The 19,453-nt window shown below is 43.8% G+C and overlaps 1 protein-coding gene across 3 annotated transcripts in view; it reads left to right on the top strand.

Annotated features, from left to right (window-relative positions):
- The window catches only part of rfx3 (regulatory factor X, 3 (influences HLA class II expression)), a 28,965-nt gene that overhangs the window by 648 nt on the left and 8,864 nt on the right, over positions 1-19,453 (top strand). The window contains exons 2-7 of one of the 3 annotated variants that reach the window (XM_076303128.1): positions 9,463-9,578; positions 9,816-9,904; positions 11,160-11,439; positions 13,508-13,582; positions 14,874-15,055; positions 16,597-16,716. In XM_076303128.1, coding sequence (XP_076159243.1) covers positions 9,468-9,578; positions 9,816-9,904; positions 11,160-11,439; positions 13,508-13,582; positions 14,874-15,055; positions 16,597-16,716 — 857 coding nt within the window. In that variant the 5' untranslated portion in view covers positions 9,463-9,467. The remainder of the gene's footprint in view (positions 1-9,462; positions 9,579-9,815; positions 9,905-11,159; positions 11,440-13,507; positions 13,583-14,873; positions 15,056-16,596; positions 16,717-19,453) is intronic. The other 2 variants (XM_076303130.1, XM_076303129.1) reach the window with 2 other exon arrangements.

The following is a 19,453-nucleotide window of genomic DNA, read 5'->3' as shown; positions in this document are numbered from 1 at the left end:
TTCCGTTTGTCTATTGATCATTATATGTACCTTTGAGCATTCTAACAACGGTATCGTGCAAGTGGGCAGGTGCAATGTTATGCTTGTAAAAAGGCTAACAGTTAGCTAGGTAGTTCGCTATGATAGCTAGCTAAAGCAAATAGCCGTGGAAGCCAGCCAGCCGCAAAACTGTTACATCTGGTTCATCTTTTTTGTGGTGCTTTCTGTTATGCGTATGGTTTGCTTTTAATGAGTCAGTCCACTTTGAAGAGTTGGTAGATCAGCGTCTGTCAACTAAAGTGTGCTCCGCTTGCTGAAGTATAGAGAGTTCTGTTTTGCAACACCCACCAGTTAGTATTTTTTGGGTTCACTTGCCAGCTAGCTAACAAGCTAGACATTCGTTGCGGTTCGGTCTTTCTAGCTGGCCGACCAGGTTAGCTGTGGCTAGCTAGCTAAATTGGCTTCTCCTTTTGTGTAATTTGTGTTCGTGCGCGAGTAGCAAGTTGGCTACCGCTAGCTGCAACAGACAGAACAGCCGAATCTCAAGTGTTACTAGCAATCTTCAAATGTTAACATAACGCGACATTGTAAAGTAGTTCATCTACAGCTGGTCTGAACTGCCTCGCAGTTTCGTTATTAATTTTGGATAACGTTAGCAGAAATAAGTGAATCAGTTGGTGCTTAAGCTAAGTAGCCTGATTTTTCCCTTTAAAAGTAACGTTAGCTAACATTACCTAGTCAAATTGGATGCATTGTTTTGGCACAGCATCACTTTGTAGTTAAGATAATAAACGTATAAGCTGAATAGTACCTCATTCCCCTTTTTCCAATGTGTATTCTGGAGTTGAGTAGGCAGTCCATACATTTATCATGTCAGCGCAACGTAATTGCTAACGTTAGCCAAGTTGGAAAATGTATTAACCTCAGTTAGTTACGTTAAAGCAGACATGTGTATAGCGATGCACCAAATGTCGTTTCGGTAGATAGAACGCTTATTCACTCACGAGTTTCGGGCCTAGCCTTAGTCAAGGCTGATTCTCCATCAATTGTCCGCAGTGTGCTAAGCTATTAAACGTCAGCAACACCTGCTGCAAGTATCACAGTAGCAAGTTTCTTTTTTTGTGGACCTGTTGCAATGGTACACTATTCGAGAGACCTCTTAACATAATTCATTTCCTGAGACTTTATTGCGAGCATCTTGATATCTAAAATGTGTAGAAGGACGTGTTTGTATTTTTGTAGAAACGCAAGATTTACCAACTCTGATGATGGGGTGAATTAGTCTGCTGTATGATATTTACACGTTAAGATTTTGGAGCCCATAATGTGGAATTCCTCTAAACCATCTACTGAAATAGAACCAAAGTAAAAGACAATTTATTTGTTTTGACCTGTAAGACATCTTCAGCATGTTTCTGGGTGTTGTTGCATCAGCATTCTTTCCTCTTTTCCTATCCTCTTTTTTTCCTAAGTCTTTGCTCCACTGGGTGTATTTCCCTGGTCCCAGAGCCCCTGTTGTCTTCATTAAGGGATGGGAACAGGTGTGTTGTATGTTCAGGAGAGGGAGGGGCTCAGGTGCTTACATGGATGAGGGAGGAGAGTTGGTCATCTAATCAATTATGTGCTAGGCAGGTGATTTTTTTTTTTGTTCTTATTAATTGGTACAGAATCAAACCAATGTCATTGTAGCAATGGTAGATGGAAGTAACTCATTCCGATCTGCAGGTGGATTGCACGTGGCTGCAAAATAATACAGCCAAACCAAGAATGGCAATGTGCATTCATGTTACCATGGCAACAAAAAGTACCTGTGTACATCCACATCTCCAACCTTGATGGAGGGAAAAATCCATATCATTTCAGGTCAAATGGTCTGTTAATGACCACACAATGACGTGCAACACATATACCATTTCAAATGGTCTAAATTTGAAATTGAAACACTTGAATCAACAAATAATTATTTAGTGTACAGGAACCAAGTAAAGTTTATACTTCTAGCTGTAATGTATTTAAGATTACCAGCATCCAACATCAGCCTGCCTTTCCCCACTCATCAAGAACCTTAACATATTCATATATGGTGACAGGAGGTGAAAGCACCCATCCCAAAATTAAATGTGATGTTGCCAGGTGTAGTGTGGTCTCAATTAATTACCACCTATAATTTATTTTATCAGTCTGAAGAGCACAGTTTTACCAAAACATACAGTGCATATAAAAATAGGCATCATTTTATTGTTGCATCCCCTGTAATGCACACAAATGTCAAGGTTTCTGATGAAGAGTTTCTGTCACCGTTTCATGACTGCTGTATGCACCTTGCCAGGCACCTTTGGGAAGTGATGTGTGAGGTGGTGCGAGTTGTCACTCAGGCTCGCTAGCAGTGAAAGCTGAAAACAAGACAAAACTGCCACCGGACTAAATGCCTCCCTCCCAGCCATCTGTTGCGCACTCTCGTTTGCGTCTTCCCTCTTGTTCTCGTTTTCCCTATTTCTCTCCTCCCACCCCAGTCCTGCTGAGTCCAGCTGGAGCCCTGTCTATGCCCCCCTCCCCTCCCTTTCCCCACCCCACAGTATGAGGATGGCAAGGATTTGCAGGGCACTAGTTATCAGCTCACGTTACCCACTCATCTGAAGTCAGGTGCGCCACAGACGCAAGGCCAGGCCACCTGTCCCGTGGATCCCGTTCCCTCTCCAATCACTTAGAGGGAGGGCCAGTTGATTCAATTATTCATTTGAGGGGTCATTTTCACCGCCTGCCACCGTTTCAAATGCAACGGTGCTCGCTAGTTTGAACTGGCCCCTGCTTGGTGGTTTTGTGATCGAGCGAATTGACCGCCATCGATTAGAATGCTTTCGTAACATCTTGAAGCATTATTGGATTGGTAGGGACATGACAGGGTGGTGCTCACTTATGAAAGAGGAAATTATAATTGGGGGAGGGCTGGTGGTGGTACGGTGATGGCTTCAATAGAGACAATGGTTTTCCAAGAAGGTAGCCTGACACAGGTTGAAGTTTGGTTCATGTTTAAGCCTATATTAACATACTTTGTGCTTTGTTGCACTTGCATAGATGTCTTTCATAACATCCAAAACATTTTAAAGAAATTTGACTTCCTCCCTTGGCTAGGATTGCGGTCAGTCAGGACAGGCACAGGGGCTTTGCTCTGGTTACGTGTGTGTGTGTCCTTGAGGCCACAGGAGTGCCAGGGAGCACAGGGCTTAAGTGGGCCTCATGGGAGCACATAAAGAGAACCAAGGTGAGGGGAGGCAGGGTGTGTGTGTGTGTGTGTGTGTGTGTGTGTGTGTGTGTGTGTGTGTGTGTGTGTGTGTGTGTGTGTGTGTGTGTGTGTGTGTGTGTGTGTGTGTGTGTGTGTGTGTGTGTGTGTGTGTGTGTGTGTGTGTGTGTGTGTGTGTGTGTGTGTGTGTGTGTGTGTGTGTGTGTGTGTGTGTGTGTGTGTGTGTGTGTTGGGGGGGGGGGGGGGGGGTGGTGAAAGGGTATGGGGGTTTCCAGAGCTGAGGGAGGCAGGCAGGTTTGTGTTTATACAGTCCCCCCCACCCCAGAGCTACACACACCAAAACACTCTCTCTCTCTTTCTTTCTTTTTCTTTATTTCTCTCTCTCTCTCTGTCTCTCTCCATCCCCCCTGCAGTTTCTATTGATGTTATGTGCAGCAAACAGTGATGATGTACTCTAGGGCCTTTTAACTAATCTTGTTTGCTCTATTTTTATTTATTGGCCGGATTTGCATGCATCATATCCTGAATAAATGTAATTACGTATGTTTATCTTGTCCAGTTTGTTTCCCTAGACACTTTTTCATAATCTCCTTTATATGTTTCACCATAAGAAGAAGAAAAAACACATTAAAAAGCAGGCGAGGATAGTGTGGAAGAGATTATGGCAGAAGACACTTAACCTCCGTGCTACTCTCATGTCCAAATTCTGGACCTTTTACATGTTATGATTTGAAGTGTGCTAATATAAAATGAGGTTGGTCTCTCTGGTCAGTTTTAAGTCTGAAAGTTAAAAGTAGCCAGGCACTGTGTGTGTTTTGTTGGCTATGTCGTCACCTCTCCAGCATGCTCCGGCCATGCTGTGTAATCAAGACATTCAGACTAGGGGAAGGATCAGGGGATGTTGAGATCACCAGAACAAACAACACCTGTAGTCCTCAGGTAGATGAGGGGGAGCCAGTGGCACCATCTCCACAGAGAGCCACAGGTTTAATTAGCCTGCAGGGACCTGGTCATAGAAATAGTGATGAGGGGAAGGGGGTGGAGGGGTTGGAGTCATCCGGAGAGTTCTGTGTCATTCGAATCTTCTCAGAGCTATGGTGCAGCAAGCTGTAGCAATAATGAGGTTTGTTAAAAGCATTATGTGTGCCAGAGCTTTTACCTTCGGCCCTCGGTGTCTTCCTCTGCATCCTAAGTGCTCCATTCACCTTTGGCGCTACACAAAGGCGGTGGGTTTCACACAGACGTGTGCCTTGGGTCAGTGCCGAGTGCTGTGCGGGGAACACCCACGTGTGGTGTGCCTCGTCCAGGGGAGATTGAGGGGCCAGTGGCGAGGGTGGGAAAGAACCGGCAGGTGAATTGAGGCAGGCAAACACGTGTGGTGAACTCGAGACCCAGCCAGCTAATTGGGGCCAATATGGACATGAAGCTGCATAAGGTTGGGAGGCAGGATTCTAAGTGATTAATTATTAACAGGTTTTATGGTGTGTGTGTGTGTGTGCGTGTGTGTATTTGGGGTGTGTGTGGTCTTGTAGACAGAGCGGGCAGCCCTCTCTGGAACAGCACACAGGTTAAGAGCTGGGCAGCGCGTTCTCCACAGCTCCCTGTGGGAGGATGGCGATCGGGGCAGGTAGGATTTTGAGCAAGGATTTCGCCGGAAAAAAAAACAAGATTGGTAACGGCCACATCCAGGACTACCTCATAAAAACAGATTAACACTTCCCCCTTTGCCCAAGGAAGGGAATTGTCAGTAATTAGAGGACTGGGCCTATTGAGCACACGTGCCATCCAAAAATATATCATTATTTTAGGTTAGAAGATGTGTAAATAAACAGGCTACCTTATGCCATTTCAGTGGCTAACGTCGATGTTAAAATTCATTGCAGTTGCATTCAAGTGTGTGTGTTGTTTTTTTTGTTTACTAGCCCAATATATGGGTGGCACGGGTGTAAATGGCAAATATTTTTGGTGAAATTTCATTAGATAGGGGCTTAATGGTTTTCTAATGACAGGATTTCTAATGACATTAAATAATAATGAAGGCTTTTATTGCTTTGCGCTTGGTATACATTTTGGCATTAGGTTTATTTCCATCCCTCGCCGAAAAATAACCGAAAAAACACTTAGAGAGCCGTGTTGCGTTTTATGTAACCCACCGAAGTGGGCGCCGTGAAGCTTGTTCAGTATGTGTAATGTACTGGAAAACAGTGAGGCTGGGATATGCATTAACATAGCCGCACGTACACACACATACACACGCACACACACAGTCACTGCTACAGGTGTCAGGTGTTCATGTCTATGAAGTACCTCCTGAGTGTAGGCCATGCCTAGGCTATTGATTGTGCCATCCTCTGCTATTTTGCAGACTAACACATTGATGGGTTTAGCATAGAATAGCTTTTGAGTGCACCGATGTTGTTTTTCCTCCTTATAGACTCTCCTACAGCCCACAGACCAGTGTTTCCCACAGAATTGAAGTCTATTTGTGGTGGAAGGTTTGCAGAATTAACTTGAATGCAACAGTTTTTAACAAATTAGTGCAGCGTGGTTATGATGCTAACCAGATTTAAGAACAATTTAGTACAACCTGGAAAATCATTGTGTGGTGGTCAGTGTTGATATTGTGGTGGGCCGCCACAAATAACTCAATGTATGGGAAACACTGCAGACGTTCATGCAGGTTCTATAGTGTGGAATCTAAGTGATCTACTGTGTCACCTGATGTACTGATCTATTGTCCTGCACCATTTGAATGTTGTATTGATTACTTATACAGCTCTTTATAGGTTGCTCACAGTGTTAATCTGTGCAAGCATGAGCCAGGCTTCATCTCGGGTGTTTTTTATTTATTTTTATCCCTCTGAGAGAGTATTTAGACTGCAGATAAAGCTACATGAGTATTGCGTGTGTAGGATTCTGAAAATCTGGTTGAGCTTCTAATAAAACACAGATTTAAACCAAACAATCTTCTCTATGTAAGGGATAATGTATAGAACGCCAGGACTTATTTTCCCAATAATGACCGGCGTTCTATACATTATCCCGCTTATTACACGGCTACTTGCCAAAACGAAATAATAAACTCCCGACAATATGAATTTAGCCTACATAGCCTAGCCTATTTGTTACCTTTCATCGTGGCATTTGCTGAAATAGTTTGCAACAACACGCTGAACTTGAATCAAACATTCTTTAGAACACAGCTGATCAACCGTCTGCTTTCACTTTTGAACAAAGTTCCAGTCCTTGCGTAGGGATTTGAAATACCTGAATTATAGGCACAAACTCCGTTGCCATTGACAGCGGTCATAATTTTTTTCAGAGGTCATTTCCCAAAAAATAATGACCGCTAGAACTTTGGGAAATCCCATTCAAGTCAATGGAACGTTCTACTTGCCTTGTGAAGAGCCGTGTAATAAGACTAGATAATTAGAGTCAATTTAGTGTATTCCCCCCTCCCCCTCCGCAAACAGGAGCAATGTAGTTCAACAGCAGCGAAGGCTGAGGGCACAAGATAAAATAGGATTTTAATTACTTTCACATTGTGAAATACAAACTCTGAAGGAGAGGTCAGGTGAGGGAGTCGAATGCCTTTTAAGTTGTTGTGAGGCTGCTCCAGAAGCGATGTTAATCTTCACAAATGGCAACAACCAAATTTAGATGCGGGCTGGTGTTCGGAAGGACATGCTCCTGCTTTAAGCTAAACGTGTTGTGTACTGTTATAAGATCGAAATGGCAATGGCTTACGAAGACAACAGTGGTGCCTGTGATATAGGCGAGGATAGTGCTTGAGATCCGACCAGTAGGCACGGCTGAAGTGCCCTTGAGCAAGGCACCTAACCCCTCACTGCTCCCCGAGCGCCGCTGTTGTTGCAGGCAGCTCACTGCACCGGGATTAGTGTGTGCTTCACCTCACTGTGTGTTCACTGTGTGCTAGGTGTGTTTCATTAATTCACGGATTGGGATAAATGCAGAGACCAAATTTCCCTCACGGGATCAAAAGAGTATATATGCTTATACTTATATTTATACTTATACTTTTACTATACTTATACTATACTATACTTGAGATGGCAGAGCCTCAGCGTATCATGAAGGGGTTTGTGTAGCTGTGGGTCAGATGGATGAGGTACTCTAATCTAAACGATTACGATCTGTGTAGTGTATGTGTTGCAGAAGATGTGTCAGCACTCGAGGTGGGTGGGAAAGTGCAGAAAATGCGTTGGGTGTGTGTGTGTGTGTGTGTGTGTGATATGTACAGTAGTCTATGCAGTGGTGGGTGTGGTGTTTCTAATTCAAGGGTTGCTGGTGTGTGATGTAAAAGCTGTTAGTGTAACGTGTGTGAGCGTGCATGTGCGTATGTGTGCTTGAGATGCACAGTTGTAAGTGTGTTGGTGGGTGTGGGGTGTTTCTAATCCTAGGGTTGCTGGTGTGATGTGTAAGGTGTGTGTGTGTGTGTTCATGAGTTCTACCTGTGCCAGGTGTGCAGCAGATGGACAGAAGGAGATAAGGAGTCCTATCAGTGACTTCCCCCGTAATCATAAGTCACCTTTATCACACAGAAAGCACACAGACAGCTGTGTGTGTGTGTGTGTAAGGGCTTTCAGATATAACCTCCGGAGTATATGCGGAGGTTTGTCAAACAGAGGTCCTACCCTTCGGATGATTCAGATATGATGCTAACCTGCGGGCCTTATACTGACCTTATACGGACTTATGTGTGAAACGACATACACACACATTACAGAATCTCCGTGTGGTTGTCGAGTGAGAGGTGGGGGCTTGTAGAGTTCACAAGAGGCGAGATATAACGCAGAATATATGCGGCCGCTGTCACAGCTGCTGTTAACAAAGTGTATGCATTATGTAGGCTAAAGAAGAAAAATCTATTGTGCGTAGGCTAATACTTGAAGTAGTCACGTAAGGGCGCACTTGAAATTGACCTACAGTATTTGTATGTGTGCTTCGAATAAACACATTTATCTGTTTTCAACGTTATGTAGCAGAATTACTTGACTATGGAACCCCAAATCTGGTTTGCGTTGGAAAGAGCATACACAAACTTTATGGTATCAGCCAATTAAGTAGGCTAACTCAAGACTTCAAGGCCATCATATACAACATTTTTAAGCAACAAACAAAATACTAACATAACAGTGAAGTGGTTCGTTTTTTCATGGTTTATTTTTCCAAAAGCATCCTCTCCCCATGTGTCTTGCATTTACGTAAGGATCTTGGAACAAAGTTGGGTTTTCTTCGTTTTCATTTTCTCTAGGCATATTAAGGCTACTGCCTTTTTAGCGCCTTCTGCTTATGATTTGGTCTTTTGAATTCCTTTGGCCTAGCGATGCAGTTGTAGGCTACATCAACGTGTCTCTTGCCGTTCCCTTCATGTGTTCTATCAAAATGTTGTCTGCCCTCATGGACAGTAGCTCCGTGATGTCTGCATCTTTCCAGGTCGGAGATTTCCTGGACAGCACTATGCCACTCCATCATAACACTGGCATTTAAGTCAGATTTAACCACATGGACGCACGAAAGAAATGTCACCGACACGCCCTCTCACTAGGTGTGAATTTTAACCGCATGTTCTATGCTTCGTTCAGACACGGCACATTTACATAATGTCCGGAGGAAATACTAGGGGGGGAGCAGTAGAACAACCGGCTAAGTTTGGACTTCCATATGACTGTTTATGTCATTCAGATATACGGCCCCACCGTTTAACGTCCGCCGAACCGCCGGTCTTGTGTGTGTGTGTGTGTGTGTGTGTGGGGTGGGGGGGGGGGGCGGGGGTCCTCCTTCTGTGTGTGTGTGTGTGTCCTTCTTCTGTGTGTGTGTGTGTGTGTGTGGTCCTTCTTCTGTGTGTGTGTGTGTGTGTCCTTCTTCTGTGTGTGTGTGTCCTTCTGTGTGTGTGTGTGTGTGTGTCCTTCTTCTGCGTGTGTGTGTGGTCCTTCTTCTGTGTGTGTGTGTGTGTGTCCTTCTTCTGTGTGTGTGTGTGTGTGTGTGTGTGGTCCTTCTTCTGTGTGTGTGTGTGTGTGGTCCTTCTTCTGTAAGCAGACGTAAACCCCACCGGGGGTGCGGCATCATTCATATCCATGTCCACGGGTTTGAATTCAACCCACGGTCCCACCCCATCTCTCTCACACTTGTTTCGTATTAATGTCCTACTGTCCTATTTGAAAAAAATGAAAACCCGTTCTCCTGTATCTCACAAAGTGTGTGTGTGCGTGTGTGTGCAGGCGCCATGCAAACGCCCGAGGCCGGCGCTGACTCGTCCACGGTGCCCCTCCAGACCAGCGTGCAGCCGGCCGTTTCCGCACAGCAAGGGGTCTCTCAGGTGCCCGTCCAGCAGCAGGTGTGTGTGTGAGAGAGAGAGAGAGAGTGTTAATGTGTCACTGCTGTTATGTGTGTTATTAATGTGTGCTATTATTGTGTGTGTGTACGTACATGGAGTGTTAGTCCATCACTAATGTTTGTTGTGACTTAATTTGTGTGTGTGTGTGTGTGTGTGTGTTCTGTGTGTATGTTTGCATTTCTGTGTGTGTGTGTGTGAGAGAGAGAGTAATGTTTGCCCTGTCTCTGATCTGTACAGGCTCAGACTGTTCAGCAGGTGCAGCATGTGTATCCTGCACAAGTTCAGTATGTTGAGGAGAACAACGGTGTCTACTCCAATGGAACCATGTGAGTACCTCCTCCTTTCCTCTCTCTCCCTCTCTGTATGTCCATCCCTCTCTCTCCCTCTCTGTCTGTCTGTCTGACTGACTGGTGTCACAAAAATATGTTTTTCTTGGACTGTTTCTTTTGTTTATTCTATGTGAGGAGTCACCTGACCGTGACCTGAAGTACTCACAAGTACATCTATAATGATCTCCCCACAATGGCAGTGGTGTGTGTGTGTGTGTGCACGTGTGTGTGCTGAGGGAGACTGAAGACACTGGTATTAGGATGTGGTACTTACAAGGGCTTTGTATTCAACACACACACACACACACACTCACCCTTGTGTCTCTTAATGCGTATGCAAAGCTAAACGTATTTTCATGTGATGACGTAGCAGACACACCTGTGAACACTTGGGCTCCTGAAAGGCACTTTCTACTGCAGCTTCTGCTCTGATGCGCCTATCTGCTGCAGGCCAGAGGAACAGTGTGTGTGATTCCACAGTGTGGCCCAGAAACGTAACATCTGATTCTGTCAATCTTAGAAGACACCATTCAAATGCATATAACCACTCATTCAGTCAGTCATTGCTTGTTAAAATCCACTGTTCCATATGCCCCATCTAGAAACCCAGATTTGTTGGATCTCTCTGCTATATACAGTATTCCCTAACCGTTTTACAACCATACACCATCTGAACGCCCACACATAGAGTCCAAATATAAGCATAATTTGGATATAAAACTGTAGGTTATTGCCAGTACAAATGCTCAGCTGACAGTGAAGACGTACATTCAGAAATCCTAAACATTTATGTTTATTTATACCACAGCTTTGTAGAGTCCTCGATTGTGACCCATATTAAAGAAGGTTATAAATATAATCACTATTTATTGTTCATTCTTTTAGTGTTACTATTGCTTGGCCAAAGCAGTTGATATACACGTTTCATTTTCAGAAACAAGAGCATATTGATTTGCTCTATTGGCCTGTAAAAGCTTCCTATAAACCTGACCGCTTTTAATGTGCTTTGTGTAGTAAAACATTTGATTTGATATAGCAGTTAGGTATTGAAATGGCCATTTCCCCCCTCTCTTACTGCCAATAGGCTCACTATCAAAACATTACATCACCCTATTTGTGTTTCTACCTTGCAATGGCTTGGGGCTAGCCTAGTGGCTAAATGTATGGTAATGTCGTGGTGGTCCACATTGTGTTGTACACCCGGAAACGTGTGTGTGTGTGAGACCTTGACCTTTGACCCTTCTCTCTGCAGTCGGACGTACTCATACTCGGAGCCTCAGCTCTACAGCCAGAACAGCGGGGGGAACTACTTCGACACGCAGGGGGGTTCGTCGCAGGTGACTACGGTGTTGTCGTCGCACGGCATGGCCAACAACAACAACGGCGGCACAGGCGGCATGGGCATGGGTCTGGCGGGGGGGCAGATCATCAGCAGCTCGGGCGCCTACCTCATCGGCGGAGGCAACTCCATGGACAGCGCTACCCCGCACCCCACCACGCAGACGCCCAGGGCCTCGCCGGCCACGGTCAGTGTGAGTGTGAGCACTTGTGTCCGCCCGTTGGGCTTATTTTTTGTGTGGGAGGCAAATGTGTGAGTGTACGTGTGTGTGTGTGTATGTGTATGTGTGGAGGAGGGACAGTTTGTCTGAGGGACGATTTGAGAGTGTAGATATGTGTCTGATCAAGTGTAGCAATGTGTCTGAATGTCCTAAAGAATTGTCATTCTCTCTCTCTCTCTCTCTCTCTCTCAACAATTTATCAATTAGTTGTCAACTATTAAATTAGTTTTAATCACCAGCTATTTCGATATTTTCTTTTTAAAAAGTAGTCAATCCAGTTTCTAAAATGTTGAATATTTCTGGTTTCTTTACCAGTACTCCCCAATGACCACAAACTGAATATCTACTTATAGTGGGTTGCAAGTATTCAACCCCCTTTGAAATTCATCACCATTTCCACATTTCAAAAGATACACATATTTCCCCAATCAGTATCATCTTTGTGAACATTTATAATTTTCAAGTTTTCCAAAAAATGTATTTAAAGCTGAAATGTGCTATTTGCAGCTGTTCTGGGTTCCAGCTGTCAAAGGATTCAGGAAAAGTCCAGAGGTGTCACTTATTTGGTCTTATCTTCTTATAATTAGGTAGAATAAATAAAAAAAACTCTTTCTGGATATAAAAGTCACTCTGCCCAAGGGTAGGTTGTGAAAGGACTAAAGAGGCAAAGTGATTCAAATGATAACTCTGCAGTGGCTGGAAAACAGTTCTAATCTATGTTCTATTCTGTTGTCACTGCATAGCAATAAGCTGAGGCTAGTATTGTCTCAAATCAAATCAGTTAGGCAGTTGAAACACCAAAGAGGTTCTTTTTCAGAGAAACTTCTGAGAGCTCTTTTTTTTTTACAATGAAAACACTGATTGGGAAAATGAGTAAACAAGAAAACGGTGATGATTTGAGGGGGGGGGGGGGGTATTGAATACTTTTAAAAGCCACTCTATCTAATATATAGACATATTTCACAATTTTCTGACACTCTGCCCACCATAGAGTCACAGTTTGTAGGTGTAAACATGTCCTCATAGAGCCAAAACACTGTCCGCACTGCTGTGTCCCATTCTCTCGACACATTTCCGCTACAGCTGTTTAATGTCAAACTGGCTATTTAGTTAACCCCACCCCCTCAATCCTGGTGTCAGCCATGGCTGTCGTCATCCTACACTCTCTCAGCCTCTGTCTCCATCTCGAGAGATGAGCGCTTGATATTTTCTCACTCCAAATGAAATTGCCGTGTCTATAAAGGCAAGTTCCTCCTGCTGCCGCACTGGTGATCATAATGAGAGTCGTGTGGGGGAGGCCAGGACTGACTTCATCACATTAAATCCTCCGGGGTAAGGCGGGGGTCTGAGGCGGCGTAGCGGAGGCAGCCAGTGATGAGGCTACTTTGACCTCTGCTGGTGAGATGTGGTAGTGCTGCTGTCGAGGTGATGCGATGGTGTATTTTGACTCCTAAGCCACCTTCCTCCTCAAGGACACTACCCCCCCACCCACCCCCCCCAACACACACACACACACACACACACACACACACTTTCCCTCCACTTTCATATGGCAAGCCAGATGATTGTCCTTAAAAATGCTTTGAATACCGTCAGCCAGGTGGACCAGGCACTTCCACATAACTCAGGCATGCTGACTATGTGTGTCGATATGGGATGGTTGAAACGCTGTGCTTTGCTACTGTTTCTAAATCATTTAAGCATTTTTTGTTGATTTATTGATTTATTTGTTTATTTATTAGGGGGTGGCTGGCTTTCCTGTCCACTGCTTGAATCAGTTACTGTTTCCTGCTGATCACAGTTGCCGTTTCCTGTGAACGTGTGTGTGTGTGTGTGTGTGTGTGTGTGTGTGTGATATTGGTTACCAGTCTTCTGCTATAGCTTTTATTACACTTCCCTCTGTCATTATGTTCTTTTTTCATTTTACCTTTCTCCCTCACCCTCTCTTTCTCCCTCCCCCCCTCCCCCCTCCCTGCTATTTGGTTTTTCTTTCTCTCTCTTTTTTTTTTGTTTTGTTCTTTTTTTTGCTCTTTGCTATCAGATTGAAATGGCGATTGAGACGCTCCAAAAGTCTGAAGGGTTGTCCTCTCAGAGAAGCTCGCTGCTCAACAGCCATGTAAGTTTTTTGCTTTTATAATCAAAAGCCCGTCTCTGCCTCCCACCTCTCTGTCCTGCTCCCCCTTTTTTCGCTCTCCTCCTGCTCTCTGCGTTTCCGCTGCCTTGCTGCTTTTCATTTAAAGGGGCGCTGCCAGGGGTTGGGATTGCTACACTTAAACGTATCCACCACTTAATGTTTGTTTTGATGGATGCACTTAGTGTTTTGCAACCCATTCCTTAACACAACTGTTATTTCCTTTCATTGATGCATTAAATAAAGTGTTGAAGCCATAAAGAGTTTAACAGTGTTTAATCCAAAAGGAGTTTTAAGTGGTCGTCTAGATTTTTAGAAGTTATTTCATCTTTAGTGTGGCAGACAGTACCTTAATAAACTATGGTGAATTTGTTAATGCAAGACTGAATAATGTAGAAACACAATATTGTGACAATAGTTGTCAAATAATATAAAGAGGGGGACAAATAAATTGACTTTCCCCACGGGAGACAAAAGAAATTCACGATCACATCATTAGTTATATATTGAGCATATTGGCTTTGTGCGGTAAGCAACTCATGCTGCTTAAGGTTAGACTGTTTAAAACATGAATGTTATGAACTTGTGTGGCTAGAGTATGTCTCAAGATGAGGTGGTAAGCAAAGCCAAAAGTGTCCTCAAAAAGCACCCTTAGCTAGTGTACCGTTGTGCTGCAGCTTTGACCTGACCCTACTCCATCCAACGTAATAGTAACGATGGCATTATATCAGCATTGCTGTTATTATGCTTAAAAACCATGCAAGCCACCCACACCCACATAAAAAATTCAATCTGAAATATACCTTGGTCATTTATGGGATTACCATCTCTCTGGAGTGATGTATGAATATGATTGATTAGACCAGCATAAAAGGACCACAGTAGTCTTATTAAAATAAAAAGAAAAATAATAATAAAAAAAGAAAATAGCTGAGCAGAAAGCAGAGTGGCTGAGAGTTAATAACATGAAATCAAGATGGCCTGATGGTAACTGTAGGCCTGTGTGGCATACCTGCTGTTCAAGGCACTTGAATTCATATTAAAAGAAGAATTACAGCTCTGCTTTTGAAATTGACCCAAATACCTCATATTGTGTGACATTCTTATGGCTGGGAACCATGTAGGAAAGGAAGTTAGGAACTTATGAAAAGTTAGAAACAGGCTACAGAGGCTTCCAAAAGAACCCGATGACCACCGATCAGTGCCGCCACTCAGCCCCCTCTGGACACACCCTCTTACTCGGCGTCCGGCGGCGCTTCCCTCCTCTGTCCCATAGCTGCAGTGGCTCCTGGACAACTACGAGACGGCGGAGGGTGTGAGCCTGCCGCGCTCCACCCTCTACAACCACTACCTGCGCCACTGCCAGGAGCAGAAGCTGGACCCGGTCAACGCCGCCTCCTTTGGCAAGCTCATCCGCTCTATCTTCATGGGGCTCCGCACTAGACGCCTGGGCACCAGGTGAGTGATTCTCTCACTTCTTTCTTTCTTTCTCTCTCTCTCCCTCTCCCTCTCTCTCTCTCTCTCTCTCTCTCTCTTTCTTTCTTTCTCTCTCTCTCTCTCTCTCTCTTTCTCTCTCTCTCTCTCTCTCAAATTCAAAGTTGCTTTATTAGCATGACTGTCTGGATTGTTGCCCCCCCCCTTCTCCCTCTCCTTCCTTTCTCTCTCTCTCCATCCCTTTTTCTTATTCTCTCTCTCTCCCTCTCTCTTTGTTCATCTGTCACCCCCCCCATTGTTGCTTTTGTCTTCTTTTTTTTAGTGTCTTTCTCGTCCTGTCCTCCCCTCACCTCCTCTCTCACATCATCTGGCCTCGTATTCACTGCTAGTGTTACTCGTCTTTCTTCCTCTTCTCTTTGTTCCTGCGCTCTGTCTTCACCTCCCCACCCACTCTTCATTACCTTCCTCCTTCCTTCCCCCACTCTCTCCTCTTCCCCTTTGTCCTCAGACCAGCGTTTTGATTGAGCAGTCATCCTTGAGGGGTATTTCACAAAGGCAGAATTAAGACATCCAAGATAAGTGATAAAGCGAGGTTTGACATAGCATTGTCTGGTCATCCTAGCTCAACACGTTTCACTAATGCCAATCCAGGATGAGTAGGAGCGACTATGTTAAGTCAGGTGTAAGTAATTCAGGATGTGTGCGCGTTCTCGTTTCTGCTCCAAAGTGCCCACGGTTGGAATAAAAAAAACCCGGAAAATAGCGTCATTCACACAAAGTGAACAACCGCTTTTGATATAGACTAACAATGAAGTAAAGTTGTCCTTTTTGGAATGGGGAATCATGGCTATTTCTGTAAAACAGCAAGAGTAGGCGTGGTAGACCAACTGAATGCAAATTTACGTATGCACCCACGTGTGAGTGCATCCTTGCCTCGGCACGCAACGTCATTAAGAAAGCGCTTGCCACTGCAAAAATGCACATAGTATGATATACCTTAATATTATAGTTGAAAATACCTTTGAAAACTTGCCCCTCCACTTCCAATTAACTACAGTAGGCTATTCATCAAACGTCTATCAATAAAATAAGCAAACAATGAGTACCTAGGCATATCACAATTAAAATAATAATCATATGGTAGTAGGCAGACAATCTGTTTTGTTTTGCAAGCAAATACATTTAGCAAATAGTTTATAAATGAAATAAAGCTCCTTAAAAGTTAGCACGGAGGTCTGATGTGAATGACAGCTAGCTGAACCAATAAGACAACATAATTACCATTAGAATTAACTTAGCTTGGCTGTTAGCCTGGTCGAGACCAGGCTAGGTGCAGAGAATAAATCCCCATGGTAACTTATGTGCCATTTTTTTTGTGAAACCAAGTCAAGGCTAAATTCATCCAGGATAACCTAAAAATCCCAGCTTAATCCCTTATCTAGCTTTTGTGAAATACCCCTCTGGTCTGGTGGAGCTCTCCCACTCACACACTGTGCCAGCTGTGACCCACTGGCCGTCTACCTGACTGACCGACTGCTGTTGTCATGTGTGTGTTTGTCCTGCAGGGGGAACTCTAAGTACCACTACTACGGGATCCGCGTCAAACCTGACTCGCCCCTCAACCGGCTGCAGGAGGACATGCAGTACATGGCTCTCCGACAGCAGCCCATGCAGCAGAAACAGAGGTACAGAACAAGCTACAGTATGCTGCACATTCTGACGCCACTATATATGCTGTTACTCTTGACTTGTACTCTTTGTCTGGCACAATGGCTGCTCGATTATGGCAAAAATTATATAAAATTGTCACGATTATTTCGTTCAATATTGACATTGATTACTTGATGTCAATCAAGTTGATTGATTTTGGAACTATCATCCATTTTCAAAACTTACATTATTAAATTGAATTTTAAATATAATCCAACAGGAAACAATACATGCATAAAGATAATGCACACGATAACTCAAGACAAAAGGAGAGCATTGTCCTGAAACCGAATGTAGCAAAATAATCATTATATTTCGATTATGTTGTTTTCATAATCGTTGGAAGTCATAATCACCATTAATCAATTAATTTGATTAATTGCACAGCCTTATCTGGCACCTCACTAGCCTTGGACACATGCACCCTTTTTTCAAAAAGACTTTAGAAACACACACACACACACAGACAGGAGCATAGGAACATGCTCTGATTGAAATGGCCAGTTCATCTCCACAGATGCACAGCCTTGGATCCTACTCTCGCTAGATGTCCCTCCTCTTTCATTCTTAAGGGGCCGTTTATACGAGGACGATTGCGAAGGAAGACGACAAAATATTTTATCATAAGTGCCTTTCGTTTACAGGGCGACCCCGCCATCGGGGCTTGAAGACGCAAAAATCCTTCCAGAGTGTAGCGTTTTGAAGACGACCCGGGTTGCGTCTCCGTCTAAACGGCTAAACCAAAGATCCTTGATTACCTCTCTGGCTAAACTGTCAAATTAGAATGTCTGCGCGTGACGTACCGGGGTTCTATCACACCACCACCCAGCGGTCTAGAATGCATATCCAATCGAATATCACATACTCTTGCGTCTTCATATAAACAAAGATTTCCCCCTGAGAATGCTCGTCTAAACGCGAATAAAAAAATGAAGACGAGACGCCACTTCTGCGTCTTCTCTTTTCATCGTCACCGTATAAACGTAGCCTTAGACACCAGCCATTACCAGCAGATGAATTTGAATGAAGGCCACACTAATGCATTTACCACAAACCACTTTATTATGCAAATTACATTTCTCAGATTATCCTAAATTAGTTGATGCAAATGACAGTCAGCATCATTTTCAAGTCATCAACTGTTAGAGTATAATTCGAATTTTATTGAACAAACCTCCCAATGATAACAGTATTTAAAAAATAAATAAAAAACTCAAAATGCACTGTTCCAAATTATTATGCACAACTAATCAAGACATTTTATAGGTTGTAAAGAACTAAAAATGGTAATTTGTTGAATTTGCAGCATTAGGAGGTGATATAACTTAAATCAAAAGTTATTTCAATCAAAAACATCTTAACAGGCCAAGTTACATGTTAATATAGGACCCCTTCATTGATATCATCTTCACAATTCTTGCATTCATTGAACTTGTGAGTTCTTGGAGAGTTTCTGATTTAATGTCTTTGCAGAGTAGCCTCCCAGAGCTGCTGCTTGGATCTGAACTGCCTCCCACACTCATAGATCTTTTGCTTGATGATGCTCCAAAGGTTCTCAATAGGGTTGAGGTCAGGGGAAGATTAGGGGCCACGCCATGAGTTTCTCTCCTTTTATGCCCATAGCAGCCAATGACCCAGAGGTATTCTTTGCAGCATGAGATGGTGCATTGTCATGCATAAAGATGATTTTGCTACGGAAGACAAGGTTCTTCTTTTTGTACCACGGAAGAAAGTGGTCAGTCAGAAACTCTACATACTTTGCCAAGGTCATTTTCACACCGTCAGGAACCCTAAAGGGGCCTACCAGCTCTCTCTCAATGATTCCTGCCCAAAACATGACTCCGCCCACCTCCTTGCTGCCGTCTCAGCCGTGTTGGGACATGGTGGCCATTCACCAACCATCCATTACTCCATCCATCTGGACCATCTAGGCACTCATCAGTAAACAAACCTGTTTGAAAATTAGTCTTCATGTATTTCTGAGCCCACTGCAACCGGTTCTGCTTGTGAGCATTGTTTAGGGGTGGCCGAATAGTAGGTCTATGCACACTTGCAAACTTCTTGAGGATCCTACACCTTGGTGTTCGCGGGACTCCAGAGGCACCAGCGGCTTCAAATGTTGGCAATGGGATTTTAGCAGCTGCTCTCTTAATCCTATGAATTAGTCTGGCAGAAACCTTCCTTATTATGCCTTTGTCTGCACGAACCCGCCTGCGCTCTGAATCAGCAACAAATTTCTTCACAGTACGATGTTCACGCATAAGTATTCGGGAAATATCCAGTGTTTTCATACCTTGTCCAAGGTAGTGCACAATTTCAGCAGCAGAGAGATCCTTTTTCTTTCCCATATTGCTTGAAACCTATGGCATGCTTAATAATGTGGAACATCCTTCTTAAGACCCCGTTTACACGAGCATGTGTATTTTTATAAACGAAGACATTTCCCTACGTTTGAGCCTTTCATTTAGACGCAAACGGAGAATTCGCCCCGTAAAACGGTTATCCAAAAAAACTCCGGCCAAAGTGTTTTTTTGGGAAAACTCCGTTTATGCGTTTGGTTCTAAACTGTGGTAAACGGAGTTTTGGGCAGCCAACGTCACAGTATGCAACAGAAGTACACCAAATGTGCGACCAATGTTTACATTTGCTCTCACGTGCGACTTTTCAGGGTTCTGATTGGTTAATGTGAGCTTGAGGCTATCGTTAGACTGC

The sequence above is a fragment of the Alosa pseudoharengus genome, unplaced genomic scaffold (genome assembly GCF_046254945.1).
Source record: "Alosa pseudoharengus isolate Yale_2024_CS ecotype anadromous, Long Island Sound unplaced genomic scaffold, YU_APseudo_1.1 YU_APseudo_1.1_scf_24, whole genome shotgun sequence".
Taxonomy (NCBI): domain Eukaryota; kingdom Metazoa; phylum Chordata; class Actinopteri; order Clupeiformes; family Clupeidae; genus Alosa; species Alosa pseudoharengus.
Note: the sequence above shows the minus strand (reverse complement) of the source record. Positions and strands in the feature narration are given on the sequence as shown.